General features: G+C 39.8%; 1 protein-coding gene across 1 annotated transcript in view; it reads right to left on the bottom strand.

The window, feature by feature from the left end:
• Positions 1-12741, bottom strand: part of RELN (reelin) — a gene marked incomplete at its 5' end in the record, with an annotated part of 251119 nt that overhangs the window by 4370 nt on the left and 234008 nt on the right. The window contains 8 exons of the mRNA XM_066184512.1: positions 5858-5956; positions 6354-6551; positions 7543-7762; positions 8588-8745; positions 9077-9238; positions 10040-10113; positions 11788-11963; positions 12482-12724. Of these exons, the coding sequence (XP_066040609.1) occupies positions 5858-5956; positions 6354-6551; positions 7543-7762; positions 8588-8745; positions 9077-9238; positions 10040-10113; positions 11788-11963; positions 12482-12724 (1330 nt within the window). The remainder of the gene's footprint in view (positions 1-5857; positions 5957-6353; positions 6552-7542; positions 7763-8587; positions 8746-9076; positions 9239-10039; positions 10114-11787; positions 11964-12481; positions 12725-12741) is intronic.

A 12741-nucleotide genomic window follows, 5' to 3' on the forward strand; every position in this document is an offset into this window, starting at 1 on the left:
CATTATGTTTATTGTATGTTTCCTAAAGCACTATCTGAACTACAAGGCTGCAATTTAAGGTTCATGAAAATGGAACATAGTCTAACAGAATGAAAAATATGCAGTACATGACCCCAGTAAATACTAATGTCAGTCATTATTTGTGTGTTTTTAATTGACGGGGCACAAAACAGGAACGAAATAGAAACAAAAATATTTGGATAACAAAATTAAACATGAAAAAAGGCTTAGAATACAGCAAAGGTATGTCCCTCAAGACTAGGTTTGGAGTAAATTTTGATGCTGAATAATGCTTTGCTAGGCAGGAACTGTAATGAAAAAAGACATGTACTCTGACTGAAGTTTGGAGGGCTCATATCAACGGCAAATATTGGCTTTGGTGGAGTCAACACTTGAACCCAGAGCTCAGTAACTATAGTGGTTAGTGGTATCTATTAACTGCAACAGCACAGAGCAGTGGGGTTACATGAAATGAAAGCTCTACCTGGGGACACTGGTTCTGTGTCTAAGGGGCAGGTGTGGCTATGCCACCGTGCAGATTGACTGACATACACTGCCTGACTGTGGTGGCATCTCTGTGGTCATTTATTTCAGAAAAAAATGGGAATTGCCCCTTGGCTGATCATGCAATGCTCTAGGTGCCCTCCATCGGCAGGTTCCACTGTACCCTATTAGAAGCAGAAGGAGAAGTCCTTCCCATCCCAGCCTTGGTGAAATTCCCACTGCAGTATGGCACAATCTGTGGAACAATTTCTGCTAAGTTTAACTTCCCCTAATGCTCACTGAGGAAGCACTGCAGGATCAGGGCCCTCAGGAGCTATGTGGCACATCTCAGAGTATAAATGATTTTCCACCAACCCATCATTGACAAAACTTTGTGAAAGAGCTGTAGCTGTAACAGAAACATACATTTAATACTGATTCAGGGAAAGTACTTACCTTATTCTAGTGTAAAACCAATGACAGCAAACAATGAAATACAACACAAGTTAGAAAATGCCTTTCAATGCATGCAGCACTGTGATTAGTCATAAAACCCTGATGAGGTTTAGAGGCAATATAGGACTTTTCGTCTCTTTTGAAAATAAAAATTGAACAAATTATTTCCTCAGATTTCAAATAAATATTTAGATTTTCATTTTCTATAAAATTCAGCATGCACTTTTTAGAAACATAATAGAAATGTAATAGAAGCACAAACCGCATCATATTAAATTTGGCATAAATGTTGTGAATAATCAGGTTGTCACCTGATGTTTTAACTACTTATGTTCTTTATCATAAATATGTTGATACTTAATTTAAATGCATTTTTCAAATCTTTGCTTTTTACTAAAAAAAAGAAGCTGATGAAAATGCTTTTTCACATGAGCACTTCTTGTTAAATCTAGAATATATAATTTGTATTTATTTATTCCAAAATAAGGATAAACATTCTTTGCACCGAATGCAATATAACTTCTCACTAAATCATTTGTGCCAAAAATGTGAGAATATCTCAACAATGAAGAGCATGGAGTGATGACTATGGAGGGGTTCATTCTATCATCTATCAGTTAACCATAAAATAGTAGGTGGGGATAACATTTCTTGCATTCCTTGCACAACGTAAATTCATTTGGATCACATAACAAGCTTTGGGGTAAAGAAAACAATATCAGACCCTTAGTGTTCATCTTATAACTATCTTTTTTTTTTCTCAGTACCTTTGACTTTGAATTAAGTTAATGAGATGTCTCTAAGGGCCTGCCCTATACACAAAGAAATGGCAGTTGTGTAATGCACATGCAGAGAAGTGTGAGGTGTGTGCGCAGTGGGAAGGCTGAGAGCTGTGCTTCCAGAGAAAAACAGTGTGCAAATGAAATGCAGAATTGGACATGGGCTCTTCTTAGGGCTGAAGTAAGGGGCACAGAAAAAGACTCTTTCCTAAGCCTGGGATAAAATACTTTTTTATCCTAAGAAGAGCCACATGGAATATATGAGAGTAGTGCCCAAAGCTTTCTTTACAAATGGAGAGAAAAAATGCTGCGCTAATGAGGAATAATCAGCACTAGCTATAAAAGGGAGTGGACAACTTAACAACTTGTATCCTCTGCCCACCACAGGACAGACATCAAATGTTGTTAAGTTGGCAAGATGAATTTAATGTATAACATTGTCAACACAGGTATTTGGTTTTACCTGTTTAAAAGAGGTGCTCAATTTAAGCACCATTTGCAGCTGCATCACTATCTTAAAAATACTGCTTTTTTACTGAGTGATTCAAATAGTTCATTCAAAAGTGGAATGATTTTAAGTAAGATATAAAGGCCATCTTTGGCTTTTTTTATCACTGCCAGGTATTTCACATGCATGCATAATCTGCAGGTTGATTTTTTTTCCCCACAGCAATTTTCTTGGGGAGATAAAGGAATCAAAGAAATGGCATCCTGAAGGCATGTTTGCTGGTGAGAGGATGGTGGCCCTTGACTCAGAAATCAGTTGAACTGAACAGTGTCATCACCCTGGCTGTGCATCAGCTGTAGCAGTATCTGCACTTTGACTTGGCAGCTAGGCCTGTGACAGAATTTCAAGTCTTTGGATTGCTGAGGAGAGTTGGGCCATGAAAGCTTATATTCACAGGTATCTCCGTGGGGTGAGCACTGTAGGGAGGAGCAGGGACATCCTCTTTTTTGGATGGGAAATAAAATCAAGAAAATCCTTATTTGCTTTACATCCCTACAGACCAGCTCTCCCTGCTGGCAGGTGCTTTCCCTGTTTGCCCTCATACTGCAGCCCTTAGTCTGTTCAAGGAGAGCATGGCTCACTTGCCTGAGGGCTGAGGAAACCTGGCACAGCACCCAGGTGTGCACCGGGGGGTGCAGGCAGCCAAGCCAACACATAGACTGGGAAAATCAGACCTCTGTCAGCCCTCATGGTAGTGAAGCAAACACAGGAGGAGATGTGTGGAAAGCCAGGAATTTATCTATGTCCCAAACCACACCTCCTAGTGTAGGTTGGCTCCTTGCTCTAACACCTCACAGGCGGAGGCTTGCCTGCTGCATCAACATGGGTGCACAGGTCACAAACACGAAAATCTAGGACTGAAACCAGGGCCAAGTGAGGATAATTTTGATGGTTCTGGTGTATGGGGTCTCATCCAGGTGGGTGGTGGAATGCAGGGTTTTAAGAGGACTGCATATAGACTTTGTTGGACATGGACCATCAATGGGTTTTTATCCAGGGATGTTCATGGCCTTCTGAGACAGGCCAGAGTTCCAACAGAAACTACTTCCAATTTAGGAGCACAGACATTTCCTAAAGTATCCCAGCTTTGGGATGAATAAGCCAGACAGAAGCTTACCGACTCTCCAATGACTCCCAATAGAATTAATGGGAAGTTGTAATTACAGTACCCTGGGGAATGGTTTAAATTCAGGCTGTTCCTCTCTGCAGCCCTGACTGAGAGCCCTGGGGTGGCTATTGTGCACAGAGCCCTCCCCATCTTGGTGGGAAGGAAGAGCTCCTCGCCTCTTGCTGGATAGCTGCCTGGGAAAGGGGGCTTGCTCTTCCCAGGAGCAGGCAGTGCTTCCGTACCCTTCATCAGAAAATGAAGGAATATTAAGAATGAAATCCAAGCCCTATCCCTAGTACTCACAGTGTGATTTCTGGTAGCCCTGGTGTATGCAGGGTCACCTAGGGTAAGTACTAATAGATGCTGATCCAGGCTCCCTTCTGATAACCTGAAGCACTCCATGGAGGTGACTGTCTTCATCATTTACCAGGGGAAGAAACTGAAGTGCTAGGGGTAAAGTGATCAGTGTGAGGTGGCCTAGTGAAACAGCAGAGCTACAGAAAAACCCAGGTGAGAGTATTTATTGATAAGGAAGTTGCAGGTTACTTCCAAATAAATTTGAGGAGGCCTAAAGAATATTTTGATGAATTACAATGTGCAGATAGAACTTAAAAAAAAATACAGGAGTTAAAGGCACCTGTCAGGTCTTTGCCAGCATAGGAACCAGATGCACCATGGCATGTAATTCTGTCCTTCTTGAGAGCAGCATGTGTCATGTGTTGTAGTTAGCAGGGACTGGAACTCTGGCCTTTGGGGAAATAAGGTTTCATGGCACTGTGTTTCACAGGACTTAGTAAGGGAGAAATTGGTCCAGTTTGGTCTGTCTGTCTGTCTCTGTGGATTGTACCAGGTGTCACTTGAACAGGGTGGAAATCCTCTGTCTCTAGCCTGATACTTAGGGCAATTTGCAGAAGAGCCTTAAAGCTCTTTAACAGGACTAAAATAATAGAAGGGAGGAGACACTATCTGCCCGCCTGGTTCCTTCTCTTGCTAAGGTGTGATTACTTGCTATGGCCATTCTAATATAACATATCTCACATGACTTGTTACCACTCAACTTGCGTGTCTAGTCTACAGCCTGGCAGATCTCATTGTCAGAGAACTTCTCCATATTTTAGCCTCAGAATAACTTTTTAAAGTTCTGTTTTATTCCTACTCATGGCCCCGAATTCAGTGTTTGGATTGATAGGTAACATTATGCTTTATTTTTTCTCTTACATGGTTTGTTCTGTTCATTTTATTTTTAATTGCAAGGTAGAAAGACATGTGAATATTTCAGAATGACCAGTTCCCTTTTCCATGGCTTCCGAAACACAGTGAATTTCCTGCAGCCTCATACTTTTCCATATCTTTCCTGATGCAGCATCATACAGCCATTGATTAACTAAAACAGGAATAATATCCATCTCTCTCCTCTGTTCCTTTCAGTTTTAAGCTTAATGTTATGGAAGCAGAGCCCAGCAAGGTGTGTGAAAGCAGCGGAGGGTGTGCAGTTACTCAGTGTTGGGACCAGTTTGGTTTGGGGTTGGTATGAGTGCCATGCAAGCTGGTGCTTCTTGGTGGAAAGGAGAACAGGACTAACTAGCAATCAGACAATTCACTTTGCTATTGTTAAAAAAACATTACTTGCAGTGCCTCTGCTAATTCAGAAACCTCATAGCTACAATTACACAGTCTGGAGGTTATCTAAGCCTATTTTCTTCATTGCTTGTTTTTAAATTGTTCAATAAAAAGAATTTTGAACCTATCTATGGAGCAGGTTCGCCTCTCTTTGCCAACCACTGCCAGCGATGAGTTCCTGCCCGGGAAGCCACTAGCACTTCACTTCTACTGGAACTAAATTGTTAGAGAAAAAGCAGGTCATCTCTTCGTGATGCAACACAGGAAAAACGGGTTAGCTGCCAGCGAAACCCATCTCAAGAATGGGAGAATCAGGAGGGTGCAGGCTTGGTAAAATCTTGACAAGGGGATGAATATAGAGCTTGGACCATAGGAACCTGATATAGTGAACCCTGTTTCTGAACAGTATCCTTCTTACTAAAAAAAGGAAATGAATAAGGCATTAGTTGCTAACACAAATTTTTAAGAGGCACAACAACATTACTTTGTGCAATGAACGATACAGAATAATCTTTTTTATCTTTGAAAGGATATAGATCAGCCTTAAATAGCAGCACAGTGTTGAAGAGGAATATCCTTTCTTATGTCCCAGCAAAATAGTTTTCTAAGTCATTGCTGCATTAGGGAACCACAGCAATACTTGGAGGTGACAAAGCCCCCCTTTCCCTCCTGCATTTTTCCACGATGCACAACACACCCCCCTGCTGTGACACTTTGTGTCCATCTTAACTACTGACTGTTGCAGTCAGGGCAGAGCATCAGGAAAGATAGGATTTTAAAGGTTTCCCTTTGAGAAAGGATTCCCTGGGCCACAATGGTTCTTAATGAGCTTAACACTCATGTCATGCTGGAGAAGGTTCAGTGTTTTCTGAGGTGGTGGGATGAGGTGAAGCCGATACTCACAGGACGACTTCTACGTGGTCCAAAGCCCACTGATCATGACCTGTTCCGTTGTGACGGGGCTGCCACCAGCGCAGTAAGACTCCTTTCATTCGTGCCTCCCTGTCACACAAACACAAGAGCCTGTGAGAGCTCCTGACTATTGATCTTTTGCATATCCCTACCTATCCCCAAACAGGAACTGAGAGCAAAGTCTAATCGTTTCTATGTCACTGAACATCAACACATTGTATGTGTAAAACACTTAATAGTTAAAAATACACACAGGTAGGGAGGATTTTTTCCCCCTTATCTTCAAAGCAAGTATTCTTTCTGTTTTTCTTTTAAGTGCATTGATAAACACTAGCCTGGAATTCCTTAATCAGTCTTCCTCTCAAGTCTACTTCTTTGTTTACCCTCTCATCATCTTTTTCTTCAACTGCGATGCAAAGATAGGTTATTTTTTAGCAGAAATGTAACTTGTGCACTTAGAGGTAATGAAATGTGACTGGGTACTCACAAGGGAACGTTGTAAGACACTCTTTGGGCTTGTATAAAGTCCTTTGGCTGATGCTGTGCAATTACTTGCCATGTAATTCCATTATTTACACTGTATTGGAGGAGTACTGCCTTGTCTACAGTGTTAGGATCACTCAGATTGGTATTGCAACTGTCTGTTTGTGAAATACTTCCAATTTGCAAAACAAACATGATTTTGCTGTAAAACACAGAGAGAAAAGGTATTTTTAATATGCAAAATTATTCAAACAGGAACAATAGCATTTCTAGCTTTATTGCCATTACCTTATCAAAACTTACAGCATTTTCAAGAATCATTACTTTAACATGCAAAATAAACTGTTTTCACATCTTTAAAACACTGTTCCCCCTTCAAAATATTAGTTTACTATGTATAACATATTGTTGCAGGCAGGATCCAATTTTGCAATATATCTGCACAAAACTGAGATATATAAAAATGCAAACATGTAAATGAGTGTATGAAAAGTTTAAAAAGGACAAATAAAGTTGATTTTAAGAAAGTGCCTGAAAATATGTATCATATTGTACCTGGGTGTTCAAGTTAGAAGAGCCTGATTTAAATCTGGCCCATTGGCCAATTCATCCTGTTTCTAATCTTGCTTTGCACAACTAAATATAAACCATTCCCAAAAGCTGTCACTCTGCTAAGAGCCAGCACAGACTGGTTACATTTGTTTTTCTGTGGCCAAAGAGGCTCAATAGATGAAAAAGACACTCCTGTTCGTTGCCAGGTGAATATAATTCTATTTGACAACTGCAATGGGGAAATGACCCTGTAATTACTAAATAACATCTTTATTCATAACCATTGTGGAGGCACATACAAATGTGGGATTTGTCTTATCAGATCAGGCACTGGTCCAGGCAGTCTGGTGTCCAGTCTTTGCCAACAACTTCATTGTCAGTGCTGGCTTACATAGACAGTGCTCTGTTGGGCATGATGAAAACATCTGACCTTTTCATCTGACATCCTCACTCTCCAACTCCCAAATCAAAGTCACAAAGCATTTTGCCAACCCTAATATTTTTTGCCAGCCACATTCAACTGTGTGGCACAGCCAGGTTAGGCCATCCTCATCTGTACTGGCCCACATGGCTTTACATACATGTGAAGAGTTTCCTTTCTCATGAATGGTTAAAAAAGCTGTTTAGGCTCAAACTATTACCTTGCTCTTGTGAGATCCAGAGGCTTGGTCACAGCTTGTCTTATTTGACATCCATTAAAATAGAGTGAATCTCCATGGGCATAGGGTGCCAGCTGTCCACATCCATTCCCTATCACTCCCCCCTGAATGGTTTCCCAGTTTATTTCAGTGACTCTTTCAGATTCAAAATTATCTTTAATATAACTTGGCAGATCATGGCTAAAAACAGAGCAGTCATCACCTAAAAATGACACAGTGAAGTTGTAAAACACACAAAAATAGAAAGAATGGAGAAAATTGAGTTACAGGTCGTTGTAATTCCTTTCAAGGTTGTAACTCAATATGCAGTGTGAGGACAGCCTGAATATATTTCAGCAGATCCATTAATAATGTGCACATTGATATACAGCAGTCATTTTTACAAAATTGAGGCTGTGAGTCTAATTTTTACAGCAGTACTACTTCAAGAACTGCAAAGCAGTTTCTCCTTTTTGGCATTGATGCCAATAGGAGAAACCTCTAATTGCTGTTTGAAGGCAAATATGTCTAAAAACTCAGAAGGATCTTGTAAAGTAATGAGGCTCTCCTGGAAGACATTAAACACTGGCTCCACTCCCACAAAGCACTTAGAGCTTACCAAGGTCACTCAGGTATCATTAGGCATGTGCTTAGCTGCACTGAGAGCTTAGGGCAGAACACTCTGTCCTGGTAGGGCACAGAGTCCCTTACAGATGCCAGTCACCAACATCTGCATCCCATTTGCGCATCCTCTTGGGTGCACCCTTGGGAGAAGTATAGGGTGGAAGCCAATTCTGAATAATCAAGTAACCATGTTCTGCCTTCAATAAAGGCTGGATGGACTTAACAAACAGTGCCAGACAGGAGAGACTGCTGACTCAATCCAGAAAGAGTAAGGAGAGGGGAAAAGATGGAGCCCTGACAAATTATTAATTTTGAATTTGTTACTCAGGTATTACAGTGATGAATTTGGACATGATACATCACTTTGTCTTTTAGTGTAATTTTGAGCTAGTGGATGTACAAAAGAGAAATGAAGAAATGGAACCTTGGAATCCTTCGTCACAGATGCAAATGGCTCCAGTGGTGCAATACCCACGGCCACTGCAGAGCTTTGGGCACGCTTCCCCAATGTACACGTGATCGATTGCCCAGCTCTGCTTCTCCAGTTCTTCTCCCTTCTGAATCCACCTGAACTGGGTTGCACTGCAAATATCAAAATCCAAACACTGTATTAGGATACATAGCAATTAAACACATGTGCACAGCAACATTCTAACAAACCAGCAGCAAATGTAACCAAAAATGTCATGTGAGGGGGCTGTGACTTCAATAACTGGAAAGACCCACCCTGCTACATCACTGGCAGTAGTGACTTCTATTAACAAAAATCTTCCTGAGGAACATTAGTTATGTGTCAAATCTAAATCTGCAATAAGGAATCATTTTTAATTCACCAATTGTTCCCAGTAAACTGTGCCAGCAAGACAGCTGTCATTTTATAGGTCCACAGTGAGCTGACCTTTCAGTAACCTACCTGGATGAGACATGGTCAGGCAGCTGGATAGTTATTCTTCTCCACACGGAGCTGTTGACAGAGTTATAGATGGTAGCTTCATGGAATTGAAATGGGGAGCAGCCAATGCTATTAGATGAGGAAGGAAGGCAGTGTGTCTGGACGAGCTGCCACGAGTCTGTCCTGTAGGAAGCAAAACAAAAAAGAAAAGAGTTTTAGAACAACTGAAAAAATAATGAAAGAAAAACAGATTATTTCTAAGGATCATGATATTGCCTGTCTTACTAAACAAACACAAGAGATTGTCAGCAATAGTTTCCATGCTCTGGAGCCACAAATAAACAAGAGTTGAGAGGCCAAAGCACAGGTGCAGCCAGGGGGGATATTTGTGTGTTGTGGAGCCCTTGGCAGTGGTACTCCCAGCAGTGTGGTACATACAGCTGCTCTGGGCTGCCTGACAGAAGAATTTATTTAGGAGGCTGCTCCTTAGCCTCTTTCTTACAATGTTCAGAAGAGTCCCAATAGAATTTGCTACATTTTCACCCACAGTTATTTGAGCATAAAATATACCTTCATTTTTACAGATTATAACATACTGCTTATTCTACAGCACATGAGGCAGTGTTATTGTTAGCTAGTTAAAGATCAGTTTGGAGTTAAGTAACTCCCACTTCATTACAGCTTGGTCCTGTATCCTACTAAAAGAGTTTCCTGCGAATGTGTTTTCCTGTGAGCACATTTGTAACAGGAACATGCTCATGACTGTAACTACAAGCTCAATGCCATGCATCTGTCAACATCTGGGATAAATTAGAAAGAGAATTTATGGAAGTTATGTAGACAAATCCCAGTGCTTGCACACAGGCTTTGTTCAGATGCTGTTACAACATGAATAGCAAAGCAATTGCTTTAATAAATAGAAGCTCCCTATGTTTTTAATGTCATAGTATTTTTTTCAGGTCTGTGTATTCTGCTGTCATTTACCTGGCATCCTTTGTATACTCCAGCATCACTGAATGGAGGTCCCCACAAGAATTGGCCTCACAGCCAACCACGATCTATAGCACAAATAAAATCAATTGCTATAACAAGTTAGGTAGACATTTAAAGTGATGTATAATCAAGCTATGCTCTCATTTATTTGTTTCTTTATTGAGTGTATGAGGGATTGTCAACTTAAAACTTGGGCAAGATCCATCAAAAGAGGATGGAAAACAAAAGACACCGTACTTCAGATACTGTTTTTACTTAAAGAATTTAACTTCCTTGCTACTGTTATTTCCTAACAGAATCCTAACACTTCATTTCTAAAGTCCAATTTAAATATATAAACAAGCATTGTTTCTGAAACAAAATATATGGTAGTTCCTTGGCATTTTCAAAAGTGAAGCATGTATGAAATTTAAAATTCATAATGATAAACATGAATTAATGATTATTCATGATAATAATTAATGATAAACTTTGAATCAGTCCAATTTAGGAACAGAATTATTCTGAATATTTAAAAAAATAGACACATTTGTTCCATATTAAGTAGAAAGATTACAGTACCAAGTATACATTACTGATTATACAGATAATACAATACAGATAATACAATGCTAAATTTCAAAACCAAACAGAAGCCATACTAGAGCTGAGTTCTTAGTTTAGAAATAAAATCTTTGCTGTGAGTGATGAAGGAAAATGGGGAGAAGATCAGGAAGGAAAAACTCTCCATAAGAGTTTAGTAATATGAACTATTAAATGCTGATGGGTTATCATAATTTTGGTCTTAAAATAGAAGAAAAAATGATAGGCTGGGTAAAATAAGCATCTTGGAGGCAGTCTTGGTATTCAGTAGTAAAAAACTTAAGTTACTCCTCTTGTGTATAATTTCTTTGGCATGCTGGGTGGGGAAGCAGTACTTTAGGGATTATATTAGACAGTCAATATAAAATAGGCAGTGACATTGAGAAAAGGTGAAAATATTGATCAGTGGAAGATGGAAAATTCTAGAACTATCTTGTCAAACAGAAGAGCAAGGAAAAAACCGTAATAAAAAATGGATTACTATTTTGATAACTTTTTGTACTTTCTTACTATTAGAAAAAATGGATTTCTATTTTGTGCTTTCATGTTAGTTCCTGGTTTATTTAAGGCAGGGTGCCTGGGGAACAGCCAAGAACATTTCTGGAAAACAACTACTTGCTGCCTTTGGCTCTGTGTAGAATTCTACCTTAAATCAAATTAAAATACTCAGAAATGCTTCTCTGATGGTTTAGGTCATTTGCCATTCTACACAAGGAAGTATAAGGGGTGCTTCTACTTGAACACACTTGCATTTTCCATAAGATGCTCTTCTCCAGCCTTCTCCTCCCTTACCTTTTCTGTTCCTTCACAAATTAGGGAAAATAACTTATTCTGCATGGCATCTATTCTCACCTTCGAAAATAATTCCTACTGTATCTGATGATCCAGTCACTTCAGGAAAAAGGTATTAGACTTCCAGTTCCTCTGACTAGCCCCAAAAGCATTCAGACAGTCAGAATATTTAGACATTTTACATTCATTCTGCCTTTCTGCTTCTCATTACCTACACTTCATATTTTCCTTTAATTTCTAGTAAAAAGTTACTATTAATTATTCATCCAATTGAGCATCCTAGCTGGAAGAAGAATAATTTATGGAGACACATTAGCTGAATTTTCATTGCGTTCTTTACTTTGGAGAGAGAGAACATTTCTTACTTTAAACTGCATCATGTATCCTGGCTGTATAATGAGCTCCCTGGAGGACAGGATGTTGTGTGTTTTATCCTTTTTCTTGTTTGGCCAGTAGAGATGGAATGATGGATTTCCACAGAACCCTGCAGTTCTGACTGCATTAGGGTAAAAGCTCCAGTTTTCTTCATGAGAGGTCCCTTCTATTAAGATGAGTTAAATAAAATTACTGCATTGTCTTGGTAAACATCAAGGCTTAGCAATGAATCCACAGAATCACTAGATAGAGTACTTGAGTGATATGGACACTACATTTATGCTATCTGTAATGACACACAGTAAACTACAAAGAGACATAATAAACTCATCGCCAGAGAGGTAATTAAAATATTTAAATAATAGATAGTACTTTTAAAAAATATAATGAGATAAAATAATAATACCAGAAATTTAAATGAAATTAGTTGGACGGAAATAAAAAAAATTATGTGCATATACATGTGCACACATATACATCTGAATATACATGTGTGTGTACATATATATGTATTTACACACTTCTATTAATAGCATGAAGAATAGCATATAAACAGCACTAGTCTACAAAATGAAAAATTTGCAGAGTTAAAATAAAAGAAAGTCTGCTTGCAAGCTCACAGGGCTCAGGTAAGACAAGAACAGATAACGCCAGACAACAGATGAGCAGCTTCGCCTGTTTTACCATCATCAAAGGTGTCCACCAGCTGGCTGGGGTTGATCTCTGCCCCCCCGATGAGGATGTTGTCCAGAGCCCACTGTGCCCTGTCGGGGCCGGGCACCACGATCCCGCTGCTGAGAGTGAAGGGCTGCCACCAGCGCAGGCGCGTGGTGTTGGTCAGCGCGTGCTCGGGGAGGAGGATGTAGTCATGCCTCACTGAGATGTACTTTTGGTAATCCATCTCATGGAGCAAAGTCCAGGATATCCCTAGAATAAAAAGATGC

Source organism: Chamaea fasciata, unplaced genomic scaffold (genome assembly GCF_029207755.1).
Source record: "Chamaea fasciata isolate MVZ Bird 193981 ecotype frontalis unplaced genomic scaffold, bChaFas1.0.hap1 SCAF_5, whole genome shotgun sequence".
Taxonomy (NCBI): domain Eukaryota; kingdom Metazoa; phylum Chordata; class Aves; order Passeriformes; family Sylviidae; genus Chamaea; species Chamaea fasciata.